The sequence below is a fragment of the Pituophis catenifer genome, unplaced genomic scaffold (assembly GCF_029215685.1).
Source record: "Pituophis catenifer annectens isolate HBS135680 unplaced genomic scaffold, rPitCat1.0.hap2 SCAF_12, whole genome shotgun sequence".
In the NCBI taxonomy this organism is placed as follows: Eukaryota; Metazoa; Chordata; class Lepidosauria; order Squamata; family Colubridae; genus Pituophis; species Pituophis catenifer.
The window spans coordinates 24,415,216-24,440,452 of NW_027256892.1; the positions used below are offsets into that span (position 1 = coordinate 24,415,216).

The 25,237-nt window shown below is 46.0% G+C and overlaps 1 protein-coding gene across 1 annotated transcript; it reads left to right on the forward strand.

Annotated features, from left to right (window-relative positions):
• The first annotated feature begins 6,038 nt into the window (after positions 1 to 6,038).
• Positions 6,039 to 23,832, forward strand: MFRP (membrane frizzled-related protein). The gene is made up of 12 exons (XM_070952549.1): positions 6,039 to 6,207; positions 7,546 to 7,677; positions 9,378 to 9,539; positions 10,239 to 10,467; positions 11,352 to 11,482; positions 13,493 to 13,618; positions 13,787 to 13,863; positions 15,039 to 15,187; positions 16,279 to 16,409; positions 20,660 to 20,794; positions 21,575 to 21,702; positions 23,608 to 23,832. Exons 1-12 carry the CDS (start codon positions 6,039 to 6,041, stop codon positions 23,830 to 23,832), a joined length of 1,794 nt encoding a protein of 597 aa, XP_070808650.1.
• The last annotated feature ends 1,405 nt before the right edge of the window (positions 23,833 to 25,237 follow it).

Here is a 25,237-nt window from a genome sequence, read left to right on the forward strand (position 1 = left end):
GGAGCTTTTGATGCTCTGGGACCTGGGGAGAGGGTGGGTGCGCGCTCAGTGGTAGGATTCAACCGATGTAACAACCGGTTTGTTGAGCGTGCGCTTCGCGCTCCGCCCGTACGCAGGGCAGTTGAAAACAGCGCTAAAACTTACCTTCTACAGCAGCCCCGGTGAGTAAAACAGCTGAGGCGCGGTTCTGCTCTGCCGCGCCTATCAGCTGGGCTTCAAACAAAGGAAATATAGGTAGGTATAGCACAGGGGCAGGCAGGTGGGCGGGCCCAGCTGATTGTCGGAGCGAACTGGTTCGCTCTCAGCTGATCGTCAGAGCTACCGGTTCGAACCGAACCGGTCCGAACCAACTGAATCCCTGCCCTGTGCGCGCTCCAAAATGTATCTTCCATTTTTGCACAGTGGGAAAATAGTGGTGAAGAAAAGGCTGTGCATCAGTGGCACAGAGCACATGGATAACAGTAGTAAAATTATAGAGAAGGAGCACATAATACTATGGTACACAGGTGATGGAGATGTGTAGTCCATTTGTAAGGCTTGAGATATTCAAGAAATTATACGGATAGTCCCAACTTACAACCATTCGTGTAGTGAACGTTTGAAATTACAGCGGCATTGAAAAGGGTGACTTAATGACCTTTTCTCACGCTTACGACTATTGAAGCATCCTTCCTCAAGGTCACATGGTCAAAATTTGGACGTTTGGCAACAGATTCATCTTTATGACGGTCGCCGCATTCCGGGGTCACGTGATCCCCTTTTGCGAGCTTCTGACAAGCCAACCCAATAGGGGAGCCAGATTGTCTGAACAGCCGTGCGCCTAATTTAACAACTGCCATGATCCACTTGACCAAAACGGCAAGGAAGGTCGCAAAATGGAGCCAAACTCACTTAACAGCCTCGCTTAGCAGAGGAAATTTTGGGCTCAGTTGCGGTCGTAAGTCCAGGCCTCCTTCTAAGCCTGTCTGTTACTGCGTGTAGTTGTATTATCTCTGGGAAAAGTGACTTTACTCTTCTTAAAAGTTGGGGTAGTCAAAGCTGAAGCAACGTCTGATCAGCTTCATCCCTTGCAGCTTGGCTCGTTTATACAAGTGTGTTTTGTTTTTTCCCCCCAAGTTTTTTATTTTTTTACAAACATATCAATGCATGAACAGCGTGGCACCTGACTGTCTTACATTTTAGTACAAATAAAATAATACCATATTTACCATGTTTGACGAGCTTATAAAATTCTGGTAATAGTACACATATTTATGTTAAGTTATAATCTTTCATTATTTAGTTATTCAATATTTCAATATGTTATTTTTATGCCAATCCCCATATTCTAAGTGTCATTCCTTTTACAACAAATAAAATATTATTAATCATATTTGTTACATTTAGCAAGCTTACATGATTCTAATAATAATATACATATTTATATTAAGTTATAATCTTCCATTATTTAATTATTCAATTTCAATATGTTGTTTTTATGCCAATCACCGTATTATTCAAGCATACTTGATAATACCATCATTCAAATTCTGATTTCCCCTCTTGTTATTACTTCACCTTATTATATAAAAAGGTGTATTCTCTCTAGTTTGCATCCCTATTCTAACTTTTAATTATGCCACTATTATATTTAAAAATATCCCCTTTCTATCCATCGTCTCTTGCCCACTTTAAAGCTTTAATTTTTCGTTTCTTAGCTTGCCTCCCATATTCCTCTCTTGGATCTTTGTCTCTATTATAGAAGCATTTTTTTTTGAGTTTTCCCCTTTTCTGGAACTTGCCTGATCCTTCCCAGCGGGACACCCTGGCTGAGTTAATTGCCTCTCCGGCTCACCAAAGGTGGACTAGCCACGGTAGCAAGATTACGGAGGCAAATGCAGCCGAGGGTGCGGATTAATGATTGAAAAACAGATCCGAGTGCCCATAAGGAGCCAGTGTTCCTTCCCGAGCAATTGAGCAGGCAAACAAGGATCTCTTTGTCCCTTGCTTTGGAACAAGACCAGAAAGGTTTTGCAATAGCTCGACGGGCCGCTTGGAATGTGGGCGTCTTAGCAACATGCCCGGTCCTGCCGAAAGAGCTGCGCTGCCAACGGCACTTTGGACGCAAGGACAAGGAAGAGAGGCTTGGCACCCAAGAGGGAACAGGGACTCCTCGGCTTACGACCAAACAGAACCTCCGTGGCTAAGGAAGGTGGTTAAGCAAGTCGCAGCCAATGTTGCGACCTTTTTCGCCAGGGTTGTGAATCGCACGGGCGTTAAGGAAAATCTGACATCTCCCGTTGATTTTGCTTCTTGTTGGGAGCTGGCTGGGAAGATCATAAACGGTGATCTGTAAACACCATACACCCCCCCCCACGATGCCGTAACAGGTCATAAATAGATGCCCATTGTCAAGGGCCTGAATTGTGATGGTGGGAGAGATAGTCCTCGACTTACAACAATTCATTTAGTGACCGTTCAAAGTTACAACAGCTCATTTTTCACTATTCCTATTCTATTTTACTCATTCTACTCTACTCTACTCTACTCTATTCTTTATTCTTCATTCCAATATTTGTTCTGTTCTGTTCTGTTCTGTTCTGTTCTGTTCTGTTCTGTTCTGTTCTATTCTATTCTATTCTTTTCTATTCTACTCTACTCTACTCTACTCTACTCTTTATTCTTCATTCCAATATTTGTTCTGTTCTGTTCTGTCTATTCTATTCTATTCTATTCTATTCTATTCTATTCTATTCTATTCTATTCTATTCTATTCTATTCTATTCTAGTTTAGTCTACTCTACTCTACTCTACTCTACTCTACTCTACTCTCAATAAAGATTCTATTCTATTCTATTCTCAGTAAAGATTCTCTTCTACTCTACTCTACTCTATATTCTATTCTATTCTCAATAAAATTCTATTCTATTCTATTCTATTCTATTCTACTCTACTCTACTCTACTCTACTCTACTCTATATTCTATTCTATTCTCAATAAAGATTCTATTCTATTCTATTCTACTCTATATTCTATTCTATTCTCAATAAAGATTCTATTCTATTCTATTCTATTCTATTCTATTCTACTCTACTCTACTCTACTCTACTCTCAATAAAGATTCTATTCTATTCTATTCTCAGTAAAGATTCTCTTCTACTCTACTCTATATTCTATTCTATTCTCAATAAAATTCTATTCTATTCTATTCTATTCTACTCTACTCTACTCTACTCTACTCTACTCTACTCTACTCTACTCTACTCTATATTCTATTCTATTCTCAATAAAGATTCTATTCTATTCTATTCTACTCTATATTCTATTCTATTCTCAATAAAATTCTATTCTATTCTATTCTATTCTACTCTACTCTACTCTACTCTACTCTACTCTACTCTATATTCTATTCTATTCTCAATAAAGATTCTATTCTATTCTATTCTACTCTACTCTATATTCTATTCTATTCTCAATAAAGATTCTATTCTATTCTATTCTATTCTATTCTATTCTATTCTATTCTATTCTATTCTATTCTATTCTACTCTACTCTACTCTACTCTACTCTACTCTACTCTACTCTACTCTACTCTCTCAGTTTGAAGAATGTGGCCATCCTGTTTTGTTTGTTTATAGGATCCTTCATGACACTTGCATTATATTTAGTAGGAATCTACCCTGTGCAACTGTTTCTCACCACCACTTCTAGCATCCCACCCAAATTGGAATATATATATATAAATATATGCCCATTTTGAGAAGAGTTTTTGCTGGTTCAGATGCCCTGGTCTGGCTGGGCAGCGCTGTGTCTTTAAGAGCACCGTAGCCCATGCCAGGGCCTCTGACCTGGCGGAGTCCTCAGCTGAGTTGGATTAAGGCGCTGGGGCGCCTGGTGGCTTTCATGCTTGCGCATTCTTTCATTTCCTAGCGGCTTAACAAGTCCCTTCTCCCAAGGCTCAGTTGGCCAGGGATGGGCTGTGATCTTGAAAGCAAGATCAGGGCCAGTTGGTTAAATTAACCCATCGCCTTCACCGGGAAAGGGGAAAAGCCATCAATTTGCAGCCCTCATCTCACCCTTCGGAGATCCTTCACCAAGGAGGAGAACTTCTGGTCCATGCGTTGAACGTCAGAAGGTTCCTGGGAGAGCTGCCACTGCAGAAAGCCAGATGCCACAGGAAGGGGGGACATGTGGCAGCCCCAGACAGGCAGGGATCCTGTCCACGTATCCCCCGGCCTCCTTCCTAGCCATGAAGGACTTCACCGAGGTCGTCTTTCACCCAGAGGCACAGAATCAAAACCAGGTAGGCAGAAGACCAGTTCTCTGATGATGCTCTGAGCTCCATATCTCCATCCAACAGGGTCCAGGGAATGTCCATTGTCCAACCCTTGTGTTTTGCACGATTGTGGCCATCATAATCCCAGTGGTCTTCCGGGTGCGCTTCAAGGTGTTGGTTACCACCTTTAAAGCGCTCCATGGCATAGGACCTAGTTATCTTCGAGACCGCCTGCTGCTACCGACGGCCTCCCATCGACCTGTGCGCTCCCACAGAGAGGGCCTCCTCGGGGTGCCATCAGCCAAACAATGTAGGCTGGTGACCCCCCAGGGGGAGGGCCTTCTCTGTGTGGGCACCCACTCTCTGGAATCAGCTCCCCCCAGAGATAAGGAGAATCCAAGACCTCGGTGCCTTCCGCCGTGCCCTTAAAACCTTCTTTTTCCAGCAAGCCGGGCTGGCCTAACATTTTTAAAAATGTTTTTAATTGTTTGTTATTGTTTTTAATCATGGGGCCAAATTTATATATATCTTTTTAATTGTATTTTAATGTTTGTAGTTTATGTTTTTACTTGGCTGTTCACCGTCCTGAGTCCTCAGGAAGAAGGGCGGTATACAAATTTTAAAAAATAAATAAAAAAAAAATAATGACCTTTTTTGACTTCCTGGGGAACCCCCGTTAGGGACAACACCACCCAAAGATTTTGCCTTACCCCTTCCCCAAGTGGAAACTGCCTTAGAAAAGACACACTGATTTATAAAAACCCTATGCCCACATCTCTTTTCTCTCCTCCTCGTGGCTTTCAGTCTTCTGGCATCCTCATTTCCTGGATCTCTGGAAATTATTTTTATAGAGTGGGGAAGAAGAGACCTTGTGGCGAGCAAACACATCATTACAAGCCAACTTCCTTAGGAGAGGGTTGCTTAGGATGAGCGAAATGTTGGCCTTGCAGATTTTTAACCCGAGATTACATTTCCATTTCTGTTCCTGGCTGGCTGGAAAGCTAATGTGATGGCAATAAGGAGGTTAAGATGGGGGGGGGGGGAGAGATACACTCACAAACATTTTTAACAGCCCAATACGTAAGCGTTGCCTTTGTCCTGTGCAAAAATGGGCCTCGTTTGTGTTTGGAGCAGTTGGAGAAGGCTGTGGCAAGGCAGAGCAGGGACAGCCTAAAATTTTGGAGAAGATGCCATCTGGGAGGAGATGCCATTTGGGGCACCTTTGAGGTTTACCCTAGTAGTGTGGCTGAGATGGGACAGTGGTCAAAGTAATTCCAACTTCAGGTTCATATTCTGTCCTCGGGGCTTGCCATAATTGTGATATGGACAAAGAGCCAGTTTGGTCTCGTCCAGTCAAGGCAGCAGGCTATGAACCTGAAGAGAGTGAGTTATAGTGCTGCCTAAGGCACAAAAGTTAGATGGGTGACTTTGGGCCAGTCACCAGGAGACAGTGAGTTCTAGTCCCACATTTAATCCATTTTTCTATCCTATATATATATATATCTTCTCTAACCAATGGTAAAATTGCCCCCATATCTTAAAAGTATTCCAATTCTTCCTTAATTGTCAAAGTCAATCTATTCATTTCTGCACAATCCAATGTTTTCTTAATTACTTCTCCCTCTGTAGGGATTTTCTCATTTTGCGGGCTGCTCAGTCCCAAAGGCTGTTTTATTATTTGGAGGAACTGTTCTTTTCTCGGCTCCGAAATGCCAAAACCGATTTGAAAGAAAAACGGAGGGTTCCTTAAAAGGGGCGAGGAGGAGACCCACTAAATTCAAAATGCCCCGTTTTCTATGCCCCCCCCAGGAGACTGTCATGTTGTCTTTGCCACCGAACGTGCTGAGGGAGTTCTCCAACCCCGTGTTTGAGGAGGACGGCGAGACGCTGACCCAGAACCAGCTGGAGGAGGAGAAGGGCAGGGATGCCAAACTCGCCGCCAATGGATTTGGTATCAATACGTCCATGTTTTGGAGGGGCACTAAGATGGTACAATAGTACCAGCAGGACGGGAAGAGTCAGTTTGGTGTGAAAGTGAAGAGGCTGGACTAGAAAACCAAGAGGCTCTGAGTTCAAGTCTTCTTTAGTCCAACCCACCACACCAGAGAGTTAGCAAAAGAGAGCATTATGAATTGCCTTGAGTTGTACTGAAGCAAGGATGGGATAGAAATCTCTTAAGGTTAATAGTTAGAGAGGAGACGGATGGGTGGTGCATCATTTCAGGGTCATTAGCTCACGTTTCTATTTCAATGGTGTTCCACAGCTGGCAGCTTTTCAGGTTCAGGATGGACTCCGTTTCTCTGAGACGGAAGAGCTATTGTGGGAATTGGTCCGAGTGAGTGTTAAACATGGGAGCTGAAATCCAGCAGGCAGGCAGGCAGGAAGTAGAAAGAGATAGGAGGGAGGGGAGGAGAGATAAGGAGAAGGAAGGAAGGAAGGAAGGAAGGAAGGAAGGAAGGAAGGAAGGAAGGAAGGAAGGAAGGAAGGAAGGAAGGAGAAAGAGATAAGAGGGAAGGGAGGGAGGGAGGGAGGGAAGGAGAGATAAGGAAAAGGAAGGAAGGAATGAAGGGATAGGAGGGAAGGGAGAGAGGGAGGGAAGGAAAGATAAGGAGAAGGAAGAAGGGAAGGAAAAAGGTAGGGAAGGAAGGGATAAGAGGGAAGGGAGGGAGGGAAGGAGAGATAAGGAGAAGGAAGGGAAGGGAGGGAGGGAGGGAAGGAAGGAAGGAAGGAAGGAAGGAAGGAAGGAAGGAAGGAAGGGATAAGAGGGAAGAGAGGGAGGGAAGGAGAGATAAGGAGAAGGAAGGGAAGGGAGGGAGGGAGGGAGAAAGAGATAGGAGGGAAGGGAGGGAGGGAGGAAGGGAGGGAAGGAAGGAAGGAAGGAAGGAAGGAAGGAAGGAAGGAAGGAAGGAAGAAAGGAAGGAAGGGATAAGAGGGAAGAGAGGGAGGGAAGGAGAGATAAGGAGAAGGAAGGGAAGGGAGGGAGGGAAGGAGAAAGAGATAGGGAAGGGAGGGAGGGAGGGAGGAAGGGAGGGAAGGAAGGAAGGAAGGAAGGAAGGAAGGAAGGAAGGAAGGAAGGAAGGAAGGAAACATCTCCAAGTCCAACAAGATTGGCTAACCGTCGCCCTATTTAGAGCAACATGTAAAAAGTCTTCTGCTCCAGTCTCCTCGCCAGAGGTCCTTCTTGGGGCTATCACAAGAGGTCATCGGAACAGCCAGGGAGGGAGGGGGAGGTGGATCTACCGATGGATAGGGGTGCCCTAATGGCCAGCCTGCTTCTCCTACCCTGCAGCTCAGCAAGTGCGAGAAGCAGCCAGCAAGAAATTCAAGCCAGACTGCAAATTTTCCTGGCTGTGTGTGACCATCCTGAGCCTTCTGCTCCTCCTCCTCCTGGCCTTGCTTGTGGGCATCCTGGTCACCTACCGTAAGTTCTGGATTGAGGGGTGGGGTCTGGGAGGGACATTCCTGCAATTGAAGCCCATCCTGGGCCAATACGAGCTTGTTTTGGGAAAAGCCGGTGGTGGCCACCATGATGTCTGCCTGAAGCTACATGGGCAACGAAAGCAGGGTATCTGGGCTGGGTCTGCCCCTTGCTCCTTTCGTGTTAATAAGAACCCCCCCCCCCAAAGGTCATGACTTTAATTCTAAGAAGCCAACATTCTTGAACACACAAGAGGAATTTATTTTCAGGCCCAAAGAGGCTGAAAAAGCCTGTTCTCTTCGTGTCAGCAGCTACATGGAAAGATGTCCATCAGACCTTCTGGTGGACCTCAGTCTTGAAGAGCCATCCTTGCTTCCTCCATCCCCTACGGGTGAAGCTCTAAGCCAATGTTTCTCAACCTTGGCAGCTTGAAGATGGGTGGTCTTCCACAGCTTGAAGCCCACTCATCTTCAAGCTGCCAACGTTGAGAGATACTGCTCTAAGCGATGGACCTGCCGTCTTCCCATAACAACTCCTTTTTCCATTAGCCACCCAGCTGAAGTGGGTGGGAGCCGAACTGGGAGAATGGGACTGGGACTGGGAAGATGACTGGGTAAACGGGAGGCCTCCAGTCATCTTCCTCCCCATAGGCTGGCCTCCTGTTTGCAGATGGTGGGGTGGGATTGATCTGGCAAAGGGTGTAATAATTTTTTGGGCAAGTTGGTGACTCAGTGTGATTAATTCTCTCCAAAAGCTTAACTCCCAGGTAGAATAGAATAGAATAGAATAGAATAGAATAGAATAGAATAGAATAGAATAGAATAGAATAGAATAGAATAGAATAGAATAGAATAGAATAGAATAGAATAATAAGTAGAATGGAATGGAATGGAATGGAATGGAATGGAATGGAATGGAATGGAATGGAATGGAATGGAAGAGAAGAGAAGAGAAGAGAAGAGAAGAGAAGAGAAGAGAAGAGAAGAGAAGAGAAGAGAAGAGAAGAGTTGGAAGGGACCTTGGAGGTCATCTAGTCCAACCCCCTGTCCAGGCAGGAAACCCTATACCACTTCAGGCAAATGGTTATCCAACCTCTTCTTAAAAATTTCCAGTATTGGAGCATTCACAACTTCTGGAGGCAAGTTGTTCCACTGGTTAACTGTTCTGACTGTCAGGAAATTTATCCTTAGCTCTAAATTGCTTCTCTCTATGATTAGTTTCTACCTATTGCTTCTTGTCCTGCCCTCAGGGGCTTTGGAGAATAGTTTGACTCCCTCTTCTTTGGGGCAGCCCCTGAGATACTGGAAGACTGCTATCACGTCTCCCCTAGTCCTTCTTTTCATTAAACTAGCCATGCCCAGTTCCTGCAACCGTTCTTCATATGTTTTAGCCTCCAGTCCCCTCATCATCTTTGTTGCTCTTCTCTGCACTCTTTCTAGAGTCTCCACATTTTTTTTACATCGTGGCGACCAAAACTGGATGCAATATTATTATTATTTCTTGTTCTTTAATATTTTTTTTTCTTTTTGAAGGTGCATTTTGACTTTCAGGAGTCTTGTAGAGCAACCAGGCTGAAAAAGGCAGGGAGGGGGTGAGAACTGAGGAACGGAGCTTTCCAGACCCAATTTTTTTCTAATTTGGGTGTCTTCAGTCTTTTCCTGGTCAATTTGTGTCTTTCGTTTTTTTTTTTTCCCTGGAGGCAGAGCTAAAGTCCCCTCCTCCAAGCAAGCCCACTCTTGAGACTTTCCTTGGGCACAACGTCGCCAATGCCACCTTCGCTTCGGTCAGGAGGACTTCTTGGGACCCCATCTCCGCCACCGCCCCGTCTCAGCGAGAGCTGCAGGAAACCACAAAACCAGGGCCCGGTGAGTACCGGTTACTGCTGAGGCTGTTTCTGTAACCTGGTTTCTCTGATCTGGGCAGTGGCGGGATTCAGCCGGTTCAGGCCGGTTCAAGCAAACCGGTAGTTAAATTGTTGGCTTGCCCCGCCCTGCCCCGCCCCTTCCAGGAGTCCCTATGCACCCCATTTTCACTCCCAGGAGGCTTCAGGGAGGCCTACTAGGCCCAAAATGGGGCGCCGGGGGGGGTACATCCCAGGGGGATGCAGGAGGCCGAGTGCTGCCTATCACATACCCCTGGCCACGCCCATCATGGCCACGCCCACCCAGCTGGTCATTAGGGCAGAGAACCGGTTGTTAAATTATTTTGAATCCCACCACTGGATCTGGGGATTGTGACTGTGTCCAGCTCATAGTGTCCAGCTGCCATTTGAGATCTTACAACAAGAGGAGAGCCAGACTTTCCCCACCTAACAAATACTGGGCTTCATTGGATAAATCGCTTAGATAGTAAACATATAGAACATTTATTGGGGTGGGAATGGAGATTTTGCAGTATCCTTTCCCTGCCATGCCCACCAAGCCACATCATGCCCACCAAGCTACATCCACAGAACCGGTAGTAAAAAAAAAATTGGATTTCACCACCGAGTCCAACCCAGCTGCTCTCATTTAAGATTTGCTTCTCTGAAGAGTTGCTTCGTTCTCTGCCTCCTTCTTCTGTAGTGTGTGGAGGTGAACTTGGAGGCTCCGGGGGCACCTTCAGCTCTCCCAACTACCCCGATTCCTACCCACCTAACGTCCTCTGCACCTGGCAGATCCAAGTGAAGTTGGGAATGGTGATTCAGCTGAAAATAGAAACCTTGGATGTGGAGGCCTCCGATCTGTGCTTCTATGACCGGCTGGAGATCTACGAGGAGTCCGATAGTTTCTCCCTTTGGGACAGGAGTACCAGGTAGGTAGCATCATGCCTTGGAGAAGACAAGGCCTGGGCCCCTCTGTGTGTCTACACATGCGTTTAGCTGCTAGCCGGGGTCCTCCAGATGGGATGGATTTTAGCTTTCCTGGATCCTCCATCCAGACGACTGAGACAAGCCAACATCCAGAAAGTATCTGCATTGTAACGGCTTCACCATTGAATTGGATAAAAGCAATGCAGAAAGGCATATCCTCTAACCGAGTAGGACAAACGCTAAGAGTAGATTATTTATTCTTGCCTATGGTCCCCCTGGTGGCGAGAGTTGGAAATGTTTCCTTACTTATTGATTTGTTTGTTTTATTTTTGTCTAATCCACCAAGAGCTACTCAAATTCTATCAGACTAATAAGGAACGAGCAGGAGGCAATGAATCTCCATGTCCGTTGTTTCAAGTGGATGTCTTAATCTTTCAAATGTCATTGGCTTTTCCGTATTTTGCTTTTGAACCTTGTAAATCCCTCAATTCATCTCATGTTGAAATGATCAATAATCCAATTCAACATTTCATCCAGTTTGGTGCTGTCTTCTTCAGCCCTAAAATTTCACTCTGATTCCCAACTGAGAACATTTGACGGATGGGGGACCAGACCTCAAAACAGTCAAAGGAAAAGTGGAAATGTTAAGTCGTTAAGTGAAGCGGTCACTAATTGAAACCACAACTGTGCTTAGGATCTCATTTCAGCTTTGTTGTACAGATCTGTGAAGGTCATAACCGTGAGGATTGGTCGTTGTGACGTTATTTTTTCAATATTGTCACCACTGTGAATGGTCACTAAACGAGGACTGCCTGTAGATCTCTCTCCAGGGGGAAGGGGGGGTCCACAGTTCCTTGCTCCCTTGCTTACGTGGCGACATTTACAGGTACTGTGGCACTGTAGCCCCAGCGACTATCAACACCAACTCTAACCAGATAAAAGTTGGTTTTGTGTCCGATGATAATACTGCTCCCTCGGGGTTCAGGGCGAGGTACCGGGCCATCCTCCCCAGTGAAAGTAAGTGCCTGCTATTTCTTGAATGGGGATGAATTTGAGGCTGGTGGAAACTTGCTTTTGGGTGGGAGGGAGTTGGGTTTTTTAACATGATACCCAGGGATGGGATTCAGCCGGTTCGAACCAGTTCAAGCAAATCGGATGTTAATTTTAATCTGGTTCGCCAAACTGGTAGTTACAAGGACTGGCTGACCCCGTCCATACCGCCCCACCCCTCCCAGGAGTCTCCACGTGGCCCGTTTTGGATGCCAGGTAAGTGCAGGGACCGTGCGGAGGCTCTGGGAGGGGGGAAACAGGCCTGCTGGAAGTCCAGAAATGGGCCCATTTCCAGCATCCAGAGGGCCTCTGAAGCCCAGGGGAGGCCATTTTCACCCTCCTGGATGCTCGAGGAAAGCCTCCAGAGCTTCGGGAGGGCAAAAACACCCCCCCCACACTGTGATGTAGGAGGCCGAGTAGGCCACGCCCCCATGGCCACACCCACCCAGCAACTGGGCAGCGAACCAGTTGTTAAATTTTTCAAACCCACCCGATTTTCTGTCCCTGAAGTAATGGTAATGACATGAAAGAGACTGAGAAACCATGCAAGAGGGAAGACCTGCGGGAGTGCAAGGCCAGGTACCGGCGCCTGGAGGCTCAGCGGGCTGAGATGGGCAGCCAGTTCCAGGCCATGATGCAGTCCCACTGGAACGAGGCCCTCTGGCTCTTTGCCACCAGCGTCTCTTCCCTCCAGCCTTCGCCCAAAGCCCCACACCAGGAGGCCAAAGCAGACCCCGAGTCGGAATTTCTTCCCCCCTCCAACCCGCGACAAAAGATCCTGAAGGGGGAGACTCTCTGCAGCAACACAAACGTTCATTGCACATATCTGGCCCAGGGGCCCTAGTTTGAGGACCCCTGATTGAATGCAATATAAAAAAATGCAAATAATTTTTCTGCGGACCACCAAAAGTTTCTCGTGGTCCACCAGTGGTCCAGAGACCAACAGTTGGTGACTGCTGATGTAGACTATTGTGTATCAAATGCATCGTGGTTGAGGATGGAGACTGGAGAAGAAGACCTCAGTGCAGGAAATGGCCATCTCTCCAGATAACAGCTAAAATATCTCAAGACGAAGACAATGGTTGCCCCCGTATCAATGACCAAATGGGAAAATTGCCGTAATGTTTCGCAGAACGAACATTCGCAATTAGCCAAGCACTGATTTATTACTCACAGTCACATGGATGCCTTGGCTAATTTTATCCTCAGAACGTGGGAAAGTTCTAAATTGGTGAGGGAAACAAAAGACAGCTTGCGTGGCAGTTTTAAGCTGGCTTAAAATCTTTTTGACATTAGCTAGAATGACGACAGAGCGTTACATGGGCATCACGAGTCAGGCAACAACAGGACTGGTGCTTTTCTTTCTTTCTTTCTTTCTTTCTTTCTTTCTTTCTTTCTTTCTTTCTTTCTTTCTTTCTTTCTTCTTCTTCTTCTTCTTCTTCCTCCTCCTCTTCCTCTTCCCCTCCTCCTCCCTCTTCTTCTTCTTCTTCCTCCTCCTCCTCTTCCCCTCCTCCTCCTCCTCCTCCTCCTCCTTCTTCTTCTTCTTCCTCCTCCTCCTCTTCCTCTTCCCCTCCTCCTCCCTCTTCTTCTTCTTCTTCCTCCTCCTCCTCTTCCCCTCCTCCTCCTCCCTCTTCTTCTTCTTCTCTTTCTTCTTCTTCTTTTTCTTTTTCTCCTCCTCCTCCTCCTTCTTCTTCTCCTTCCTCCTCCTCCTCCTCCTCCTCCTTCTTCTCCTTCTTCTTCTTCCTCCTCCTCTCCTCCTCCTCCTCCTCATTCTTTTCTTCTTCTCCTCCCCTTCTTCTCCTTCTCCTCCTCCCCTTTTTTCCTTACTTATTCTTCTTCATACTCTTGCAAAATTACATTTCCCAAAGTATCTCGAAGAAGAAGGGAGCCAAGTGAATTGCAACCAGTTCCAAGGTAGACTGGGTTTGATCTGAACCTTTTAACTCCTTGACTTCCAGAGGCCTATATTTATTCTAGAGAACTGCTCCTGGGACGAATTCTTCTGTGACCAGGGGCTTTGCCTCCTGCCAGCCTTTGTGTGCGATGGTCACCAGGACTGCCTGGACAATAGAGATGAAGCCAACTGTAGCGCCAAGCATACAGGTATGGTACCCACACAAGCAGGAAACTCTGTTGCTGTGACTCTGCCTCACATGAGGAGGAGGAGGAAATAGAAGAAATGAAGAAATGGGAGGATATTGCAGGGATAACCAGCAAAGTGCCAGTAACATAAATCCACGACCATCTGTGATGTCGGTTGTCTCTTTCCAGGTTGTGGTGGGAGTTTGACCAGCTTGGAGGGACAGTTCTTCTCCCCAAACTACCCCAAACCATACTCACATCTACAGGTGAGTGAAGACTTTTGAGGGGGTCAAGCTTGGGCCTTGGGGATTCATTTTGCCCCAGAAGTCCCACCTCCCAGCTCTATCACTGCAGCAGTTAAGTGGTATCCCTTTCTGGGGAAGCCTGGCCTCTAAGGATTGGACCTGGTGATAGATAGATAGATAGATAGATAGATAGATAGATAGATAGATAGATAGAGATTAATAGATGATAGATGATAATTGATAGATGATAGATAGATGATAGATGAATAGATGATAGATGATAGATGAATAGATAGATGATAGATAGATAGATAGATAGATAGATGAATAGATTGATGATAGATAGATAGATGAATAGATAGATGATAGATGATAATTGATAGATGATAGATGAATAGATAGATGATAGATAGATAGATAGATGAATAGATGATAGATGAATAGATAGATGATAGATGATAGATAGATAGATAGATAGATAGATAGATAGATAGATAGATAGATAGATAGACAGATAGATGAATAGATGATAGATGATAGATGGATAGATAGATAGATAGATAGATAGATAGATAGATAGATAGATAGATAGACTGACAGATGATAGATGAACAGATGAATATGATAGATAAATGATAGATAATGGATGGATGGATGGATGGATGGATGGTAGATAGATAGATAGATAGATAGATAGATAGATAGATAGATAGATAGATAGATAGATAGATGTAGAGAGATAGAGATAGAGAAAAAGTTTGAGTCTGAAAAATTTTCACTTGGAAATTTAAACCTCAGTGGTTTTAAAAAATGGGCCTCCTACAGTGATGGAGTCTGAGTAAGGGAGAAAAAACAGCCCCATACACAAGAACCTGGAGTCATGACAGAGCAAACCCTTCCATCACAACTCTCTTTTGGATTCATTCTTCATGTTCACGTCGATGAAGATTCCAACCAAAAAAAAGAAAAGAGGTCCAGTTCCCATGATTTTGAGGCCTTTGTCTTCAGGCCCCTCTTCCCCCAACCAACGACACGTCCACGTTCAAAGAAATCTAGGGGGCTGCTAGGAGAAAAGGTTTGGGACCCTCTTCCAGGTTTTTACCCACCCTTGTGAGACCTCTCTTTCTTAGCATGGAGCTCCCCATCCTCCTCTCTCTGCGCATCTCCTGGACTTCTCTTCTTCTCTTCTCTTCCAGATTTGTCTCTGGCACATCTCCGTGCCTGTGGATCACGTCATCCAATTGCAATTCCACAACTTCAGCCTTGAGTCCCACGAAGACTGCAATTTCGACTTTGTGGAGGTGTACGACAGTGCTGCCATGGGGGCCAGCAGCCTCATGGGTCGGTAAGATGGGCTCTTGCACACCCACTGTTCTGCCCCAGCTACGGACCCCAAAGAACGCAGCACACACAAAGTCCGTACAAAACTTAGTTTACTAAATTAAATCAGTCTTTTTCAAACAAAGGCTGTTAATTAACTTTCTTACGAGATTCTTACAAGAATCCAAAGAATAAATAATCGTAATCTTACTATGGTTGGCAGAAAGCCCAGAAGCAATTTGCAGAGAACTAAGATCAAGACGCGAAGGAGAGTGAACGAAGTTGTTCCGTGCAAATTGCTTCAGTTGGCGTTCCTCCTTAAATAGGCTAAGGGAGTGGCCAATTAGCCCCAAGCCTTACTCTCGAGGACATCTCCTCCTGAGGAGCCATTCCTGCCTTTTGGCAGCTCTGCGCGCCCGTGCATCGAGAAGAGGCTCCTCCTCTTCGTCCTCTTCACTTAAGGCAGCTTCTGGAGGTTCTGAAGGCCCTGGCTGAATCCCCGTCTCTGGCACCACATCTTCTCCAGCCTCCTCATTGTCTGACTCGAGTGCCAGCTGAACAACCTACTGGTGCAGCACCACACCAGCCTCCTCACTGTCAGAATCAGCTACTAGCTGCACAGGCCACTGATGGGCCACAACACCCACGCACAACACTCCCTTGCTTCTTCTTCTTCCTAGCGTATTCCCACAGGTGCAGGGTCCGCTTTTCAGATTATTGAAGGCCACATTGCACGCTCAGCTGCGTCTCCATGTCACAGGACCACAGCTTGCATATCTTTGTTGACAGTGTTTTGCCATCTCTGTTTTGGATGCCCACAAGGTCGCCGGCCATTGACTTCTAGTTGGTAGGCAGTCTTGGCCATGGTGGAAGGTGCTGCTCTCAGGACATGTCCATACCAGCGGAGTCGGCCTTCTCTCAACTTCTCTATAATTGGTGCCCACACCAAAATGTTGTCAAATGGTGTCATTTGTGATGTGGTCAACACACACTCCTGTGCTCCTTGTGGAATAACCCAGGCGGGCATGCTCACCTTGGCTCCAGGTTCTTGGTTGACCCCTAAAGACCCCCGCCCCACATTTCCAGAACTGAGTTTGACTTCCCTGCTCTCTGCAGGTTCTGCAACTCCAATCCGCCTCCTGTGTTGACTTCATCCCAACACGTCATGACCGTCCTGTTTGTGGCTGACGAGGAGATTGTGGATGATGGGTTCTTTGCTGTCTACCGTGCCCACAACCTGAGTGAAAGTAGGTAATGGTGGCTCCGTCGAGGCTAAATGATGCAGCTAGTCATCTGCTCGCCCCTTGCCCCAAATAAGGGGTAGACCCACGGGTGAAATCTACTTACCTTCCCAACCAGTTCAGAAGTGCACATGCCATGTGTAGGCTCTCACTTCGCTTGCGTGTGCACGCACATCAAGTGTGTGCTTGGATCCTCTGTGCATGCACAAACCCTTCTGCACATGCGCAGAGGGTAAAACCCAGGTTACTTCCTGGTTAAAACCAGGAAGTGACGACGACCAGGCGGGTGGGTGGAGCCTCGTGTCACCATTGCTATCGGTTCTCCGAACCACCAGCCGCCATCGCTACCAGTTCAGCTGAACTGGTCTGAACCGGGAGCATTTCACCCCTGGGTAGACTTGACCTGGAATGGGAAGCTAAGCAGGGTTAATGATTGGAGGGGTAGCTGTCCTGGGAAATAAACCAAAAGAAAAACAAAAAAAAAGGAAATGCAGAAAGAAGGGAAGAGAATATTTGAAGCTCAGGATGGAACTTTTGAGGTCCGTGATGCTCTCTGAGCTTGGTAGTTTCTTGCAGATGTTTCATTATCCAATTAGGTAACTTCATCTAGTGCTAGAAAAGCAGGTGGGTTACTCTCTGTTTATATATCATAGGTTCAGAGGTGGGTTTCAAAGATTCTTACCATCAGTTCGCCGCATGGGTGCACGCTCGCTTCACACACATGCACGCCTTCCGTGCACGCCCTTTGCTCACGGGCGTGCCTTCCACGCATGTGCCCAGCCTAAAAAAACGTGCTAAATAGAACTAGTGCCATGGCGGTTCGGCAGGCCCACCCACGATCTCCGCTACCACTTCGCCCGAACTGATACGAACCGGCTGAATCCCACCACTGCATAGGTTACCCTGTCAGTATTGGTGGGAATATTCTGGGGTCCCTGGTGTTCTCTGAGCTTGGCTGTTTTCTTGCAGACGTTTAATGATCAAACTAGGGCACAGTATCGGTACGCCGAGGATGTTCCCTAGTTGAGCCACGAAACATCTGCAAGAAAACCAAGAGCCTTGGTAGCACAGTGGTCTAAAGCACCCTGTTATTAACACAGCTGCCTGCAATTACTGCTGGTTCGAATCTCTCCAAGGCTCAAGGTTGACTCAGCCTTCCATCCTTTCTAAGGTAGGTTAAATGAGGACCCAGTTTGTGGGGGCAATAAGCTGACTTTGTATAAATATACAAAAGTATGAAGGCTATTGCTTAGCGCATTGTAAGCCGCCCTGAGTCTCCGGAGAAGGGCGGCATATAAATTAAAGCAAAAAAAAAAAAAAACAACCAAGGTCTGAGAGCACCAAAGGTCCTCCTCCTCCTTCCCACTCCTCCCCCTCTATAAATTATTCAGGTGACCCAGCCAAGCAGAGAAAAGCTGAACTCGATCCAGGTCTCAGGAGAAGCCTTGTGGTCTCTTGTTCCCGAGCTCTGTTCTTTCTGAGATGGAACACAGTTTTGGTTTCTTAATTCCTGTAATTATGGTTCCATTTTCCCAGGCAAACTAGAAAAGACCTTTTGGGAAGTCCTCCTCCCCATCCACAAGACGTGTGGGGTTGCGTTTATATAAGCAGAAAGACTCTGTATCCAATTACATAATTGGGCCGATAGAAAGACAGACGGAATCCGTGTTTCACAACCTTGGCAACTTTTAAAAGATGTGTAGGCTTCAGTTCCCAGCCTTGCTGGCTGAGGAGCTCTGGGAGTTGGGAGCCCCACTCCTCTTCCAGTGACCGAGGTTGAGGATAAGGGTGCAAATTTTTGATAACGGATCGAATTGCACAATCTCAAAAGCACCGAAGGTCATCTCCAGTTCTCAGCAGGCTTTTCGAACTGATCTCACACGTTGCCTCGTCATCCGCCTTCCCTGCAGTGATTCAAAGCCTTCAATATAAATTACCAAAGAGCAGTGGCGAAATCCATATTTTTTTTTACTACCGGTTCTGTGGGTGTGGCTTGGTGGGCATGGCAGAGGAAGGATACTGCAAAATCCCCATTCCCACCCCACTCCAGGGGAAAGATACTGCAAAATCCCCATTCCCTCCCCACTCCTGGGGGAAGGATACTGCAAAATCCCCATTCCCACCCCACTCTGGGGCCAGCCAGAGGTGGTATTTGCCGGTTCTCCGAACTACTCAAAATTTCCGCTACCGGTTTTGCAGAACCTGTCAGAACCTGCTGGATTTCACCCCTGCCGAAGAGGTAGCTGAACAACACAATAAAACGACAGAAATCATTAACAAGGAAATGACCTAAATTGCTGTCTTCTCTGGTATTCTCTTGAAGGCGTGTTGCACTTCCTTCTGTTCCTTTTTTTTTTATCCAAGTTTTTTTATTTTATATTGTTTATGCATATCGATGCGTCAATGGTGTGATAGCCAAGTATCATACATTTCAATAAAAGTAAACACAATATTATTACGCCCAATTGTTACACTTCATTTCAATTTTTTCATATTATTTTCACATATCCTTTACTACCACCATTCAATTCTAAACCTTTTTCTTACTCTGTTATATTACTTGATATATTGATATATACATACAATAATTCCCCTCTTATTTCTATCTCTATTTTAACTTTTCTCCCCCTTCTGTCACTATATTCAAAGATGTGATGATAGCATTTCCACACATATTTTTCTTACAGTACATTCTTTCATTTTCTAATCACCCATTATTTAATTCTAACATATTTTTATGCTTGTTTAATAATACTATCATTCAAATTCTAATTTTCCAATTAATAATTGGGGGGGGGGAAATTCTCAGCATTGCATAAGTGGACATCCTGTGCAGGGGTGAAATCCAGCAAGTTCTGACAGGTTCTGGAGAACCGGTAGCGGAAATTTTGAGCAGTTTGGAGAACCGGCAAATACCACCTTTGGCTGGTCCCAGAGTGGGGTGGGAATGGAGATTTTGCAATATCCTTCCCCCAGGAGTGGGGTGGGAATGGAGATTTTGCAATATCCTTCCCCCAGGAGTGGGGAGGGAATGGAAATTTTGCAATATCCTTCCCTCAGGAGTGGGGAGGGAATGGAGATTTTGCAGTATCCTTTCCCTGCCACGCCCACCAAGTCATGCCCACCAAGCCACGCCCACAGAACCAGTAGTAAAAAAAATTGGATTTCACCACTGATCCTTGTCTTCTACTGTATTATCCTAAGTGTTGGTAAGAAAGTCACAGCAAAAGTGTTAAAGGTGCAAGCCACGTGGGCAGGTGATCTAATCGGACAAAAAACAGAAGTTCATCCTTCTGTAAACTTTTGCCTAGAATCTGGCTTTGAAAGATACAAACATTAATTTTTAACTTTCACGCATGGCCACTTCACTGGCAGGCCAGGGTCTAAACAGTTAATAAGTCACTGCTTGAAGCAGCCTGCTTCTACAGGACCTCAGCCGAGATTAAGGAGATAGCAGTCTGGTTGGCCACAATGAATCTCTGACTTCAAATCAATGGATCTAAGTGAAGTGTTGTGAACACTTGTGAATTGTTTCCTGGCCAAGCTGGGGCCAACAGGTTGTGCTAAGGCCGAGCTTTGTGCCTGTGCTATATGCAGTGCATTTTTCCAGATGTTCTGGGGTGTATTTTTTTTTAAAACTGAAGAATTGAGGTGGCTACTTTCAAGCAAGGTATGAGAATAATCTGGATTTGTTTTGGGGAATCTCTGGCTTCAAAGAAAAAGGCCAGAAATACAACGTAGGCAGAGTACACATCTTCACCATCTTAAGGAGTGCTTCTCAACCTTGGCAGCTTGAAGATGGATAGACTTCAAGGCCAAGTGGACAACTTCACCAACTTAAACAATGATTCTCAACCTTGGCAGCTTGAAGATGGATAGACTTCAAGGCCAAGTGGACAACTTCATCAACTTAAACAATGATTCTCAACCTTGGCAGCTTGAAGATGGATGGACTTCAAGGCCAAGTGGACAACTTCACCAACTTAAACAATGATTCTCAACCTTGGCAGCTTGAGGATGAGTGGACATCAACTCTAAGTAGACATCTTCACCAACTTAAGCAGTGTTCCTCACCTTTAACAGCTTGAAGATGGGTGGACTTCAGCCCTCAGAATTCCCCAGGCAGTTCTGAACTCTGAGACTTGAATTCCAACCATCTTCAAGCTGCCGAGGTTGAGAAACGCTGATCTTGAAAGTCCAAGGAATTCTTTTCTCTAAATTCTTCTCTCTTTTCCCCGCCCATCATCCCGTGCAAGAAACGTGTGGACCTCTAGAATTTGTCTGTGGAAATGGCGAGTGTGTGGCTCAGGAGTTTGCGTGTGACAGCTGGAGGAACTGTCCGGATGGAAGTGATGAAGTCAACTGTACCAGCATTTCTTCCACATCAGTGGGTGAGTAATGTCCACTTACGTGGACCAAGCTGCTTTCACTGGCCAATTTGCAGAACTACGCATCGCAAGTTGGTCCGCGGTTCAGACCTCACTTCTGATCTCAACCAACTTCCTAGGTGGGTCAACTACACTTTCTCACCCATCCAGGCGCACCGCCTCCCCCCCCAATCCTCCTTTTTCTCCTGGCCTTCAGCTGGCTGGTCCCATGACATTGAGAAAAACCAAGCAGTGGTGAATTTCAAATTTTTTTATTATCAGTTCTGTGGGCATGGCTTGGTGGGTGTGGTGTGGCTTGGTGGCAGGGGAAGGATACTGCAAAATCCCCATTCCCTCCCCACTCCAGGGGAAGGATACTGCAAAATCCCCATTCCCACCCCATTCCAGGAGAAGGATATTGCAAAAATCTCCATTCCCTCCCCACTCCTGGGGGAAGGATATTGCAAAATCTCCATTCCCACCCCACTCCAGGGGAAGGATACTGCAAAATCTCCATTCCCACCCCACTCCTGGGGGAAGGATATTGCAAAATCTCCATGCCCACCTCACTCTGGGACCAGCCAGAGGTGGCATTTGCCGGTTCTCCAAACTGCTCAAAATTTCCGCTACCGGTTCTCCAGAACCTGTCAGAACCTAATGGATTTCACCCCTGAACCTGAGGCACCAACAGGAGACCAGATGTGTGAATTCTGGAGAACAACAAAAGCAGAGGGGCAACTTAACTCTTTTCAGTTGTATTCTGGTTAGTCTCTGAGATGTTGTTTTCTCTCCCACCACTGGCAGAGGCCTCCTGTGAACCCATAAAGATAGAAATGTGCCAAGGTCTCAGCTACAATTCCACCTCCTTCCCCAACATCTGGCTGATGATCCCCCACCAACAGAGTGCTGAGGAGCTGCTACAAGACTACATGGTGAGGCTGAGGGCAGATGTGAGGCTGGCAGGAGGGCAGAGAGAGGGGGAAAAGGGGGGTTAACCAGTGGTGAAATGTAAAATTTGTTACTACCGGTTCTGTGGGCGTGGCTTGGTGGTGGTGGTGGTAATGTGACTGGGTGGGCGTGGCCAACTTTTTATTTTTATTTTTTTAAAGCATTTTTTTACAACCTATTCGGGTGAATAGATTGTAAAAAAAATGCTTTTAAAAGGTAAAAAAAGGTTCTGACGAGCACAGCTGTGCCTCACGATTGTCAGATCCTTTTTTTTTAACCTTTTAAAAGCAGGAAGTAACGATACACGGGCAGGTGGGCGGAGCCTCGTGCCGCCATCGCTACCGGTTCTCCGAATCACCTGCCACAATCGCTACCGGATTACCTGATCCGGTCCGAACCGGGAGCATTTCACCCCTGGGGTTAACCCTTGGGAAGAAACTCGCAATCTCCACAGAGTGGGGATTGCATGGAAAGCAAATCTCTTATCAACTTTCATCCCTATCAACACATGGATAATTCAAGATTAATTTCCCATTGCATGATGAGATACCAAGAACTGGGTGGAATTTTGCTCATAATACGTGCATGAGAATGACTTCTACACATTCCCAGCTTTATACAGAAGGTCCTCAATTTGCAAATTTGGTTCCCCCGTTGAATTTGCTTGTCGGAAGGCAGCTGGGAAGATCACACGTGGTGATCATGGGATACTTCAACCACCATAAATACATTCTGGCTGCCAAGTGCCTGGATTTTGACCATGGGGATGCTGAGGCAGTCATAAGTGCAAGACCGGTCATAACTCGCTTCTTTCACTCGTTGTGGCTTTGAATGGTCACTAAATGAATGTTTGCAAGTCTACCTGTAGACCTTAGTCATGGCAACAGCTCTTAGGTCCAGTTCAAAAGAAGCGCTCCACTTTTTTTTTCATATAATTTTTTATAATAAACTTGTATAATATTTTTCTTCTCTTCATTCCCAAATCTAATTTGTCCTTGGTCATCCACTAACTGTGTTATTTTCCTTGATTCTCTCTCTTTTTTCAATTTATATGCTAGCCATCTACCTGGTTTATTAGCATCTTCAAAATAATTCTGTCTTTTTCTTCTTCTAATTTTTTGTGCTAAATCTTCTTTTTCTATTAATCCCATTTTATATTTAATTGTGTCCATTTTCATTTTAATGTCCTTTTTTTTGTGGGAAGTTCTGTAGTTCTTTTTCAAATTTCTTATAGTCATCCTCTAATGTTTTATAAACTTGCCTTTTCTTAATATTTCTTTTCCTTGTCTAGTCAATTATCAGACCTCTAGCATAAGCTTTCATAGTATCCCAATGATTTTGCATTGATGTGTCCTCTTTTCTATTTTCTTTAAAAAAGAAAGCCAATTCTTTCTCCATTTTCTGTACCAAGTCCTTTTCTTTCAACTTTTATGGAACTTTTATGGAAATCAACCCCGGGAGATGCCAGCGTTAAAAAATCTGGAGATCTTTTCCTTGGGGCAAAAAAAAGGGTAGAAAAAAATGGGGGAGGTTGGTAGGGAGAGAAAAGCAGCCACTGAAAATTCATCTCGAGGTCAATACTGTAGAATGTGTGGGCCGTTCGAGACAGGCCAGATCAGGAAACAAGGATCTCCAAGCAGGCTTTGAATCATCCTTTATGGATGTTGCAGGCAGAAGGCTGGGATTCTGGTGCACCATACTTAAGTTGGGCTCAAATGGATGACCTCTAGGGAACCTAACAACTGACTCTCTTCTTTAGTGAATTGCACGGTAGTGTTTGTCCCTCAAGAGGGTGGCCCAGCTGGTGACATGGGTAGAAGCTCAGACCTGCAACACAAGGAATTCCTAAATTCCCAGCCCCTGACTGAGCCCAGCCCCCTCTTTTTCAGATGCTGCGGGACCTCAGGTGCTACCCTTACCTGCGTTTGCTGATCTGCAGCCTCTTCGTCCCCAAGTGCATCCCGGAAGGTGGCACCTTGCAACCCTGTCGCTCTGTGTGTCTGGAGGCGGAGGAGCACTGCCGAAAGCCCCTGGCCCGTTTGGACATCCTCTGGCCCTTAAACTGCAGCATCCTACCTGATTCCAACAACCCCCTGGAGTGCTTCCTGCCTTGAGGACCCCCATCCACCCAGTGCCCGGACCAGAAGGAAGGAGGGAGGGAGGACCAGTTGGAGGCAACCAGGAGAAGTCCCAGTCCAGAAGATCCTTTGAGATCTGTTCATCTCGCAGCAAGTCATTACCGGTTGCGCCCCGGAAATATCTCCGTGGAATCGCTCCTAAAGTCCCCTCCGTTGACTCTCCTTCTGGGCTCCACTTCTGTCTCTATTGAATTATAGATTGCAAACAGATCAAGGGTCTCTCTCTGTCCTAGAATCCTAGATTGTGGAGTTGGAAGGGATCCCAAAGGTCATCTAACCAAACTTTTTTTTTTTTAATTTGATTTATATGCCGCCCTTCTCCGGAGACTCAGGGCGGCTTACAATGCGTTAAGCAATAGCCTTCATCCTTTTGTATATTTATACAAAGTCAGCTTATTGCCCCCACAAACTGGGTCCTCAATTTACCTACCTTAGAAAGGATGGAAGGCTGAGTCAACCTTGAGCCTGGCGAGATTCGAACTTACAGTAATTGCAGGCAGCTGATGTTAATCACAATGCTATTAGTCTGTTGAGCCACCAGGCCCAACTTCCACTTAAGTCATCTCTGGCAGATCACCATCCATCTTCTGAAGATCTGCGGCCGATGGAGAACCCAAACATTTCATGGGCCCAGCCTTTTCCACAAGCCCAGGGGTCTGCAACCTTAAACACTCAAAGAGCCACTTGGACCCGTTTCCCACAGAAAAGAAAACACCAGGAGCCACAAAACCCTTCCCGTGCCTGAGTATTTCTTGAGTGGCATATGTAGTTGAATTAAACGTTCTGTTTTCTTCTGAAACTTTTCTTTTCTTGGATTTATCCATGGTTGGCCTTACCAGGGGTTGAAAAGCTCAATAAATCACGTGCTGGCGGGTGTCGCACATTGGCGGTTGTGACGCATATTTTGAGTGACAAGGAGACGCAGCAGAGGGGTGAAAGAGCCACATGCGGCTCCAGAGCCGCAGGATGCTGACCTCTGCACTAGCCAAGGGTTGTACAATCGGAAAGTCCCTCTCAGTCTCAACTCCCATTGATTTTGCAGGCATATTTTGTTGGCAAAAGAGAGAATCTTCTAGGACAGTAATGGCGAACCTTTTCAGCACCGAGTGCTCAAACTGAAACGGGTGTGTATGTGCGTGCACCTGAGCACCGGAAAACTGAAGACCAGCTCACTAGTGTGCATGTGCGTGCCGGCCAGGTGGTCTTCATATTTCCGGCATGCGCATGGACGCCAGCGAGCTGGTCTTTGTGTGCGCCGGAGCACTAGAAGCCTGAAGACCAGCTGACTGGTGCACGCATGGCTGTTTTTTGGCTGGTTTTGGCCGTTTTTCAGGCCATTTTCAGGGCATTTTCCGGGCTATTTTCAGGCCGTTTTTTAGGC

Coding starts and splice junctions, on each gene's coding strand:
- MFRP (XM_070952549.1), top strand. CDS start 6,039: ATGCCCCGTTTTCTATGCCCCCCCCAGGAGACTGTCATGTTGTCTTTG. Junction 16,410..20,659: donor TGCCCACAACCTGAGTGAAA/GTAGGTAATGGT, acceptor ATCCCGTGCAAG/AAACGTGTGGACCTCTAGAA. Junction 21,703..23,607: donor AGCTGCTACAAGACTACATG/GTGAGGCTGAGG, acceptor CCTCTTTTTCAG/ATGCTGCGGGACCTCAGGTG.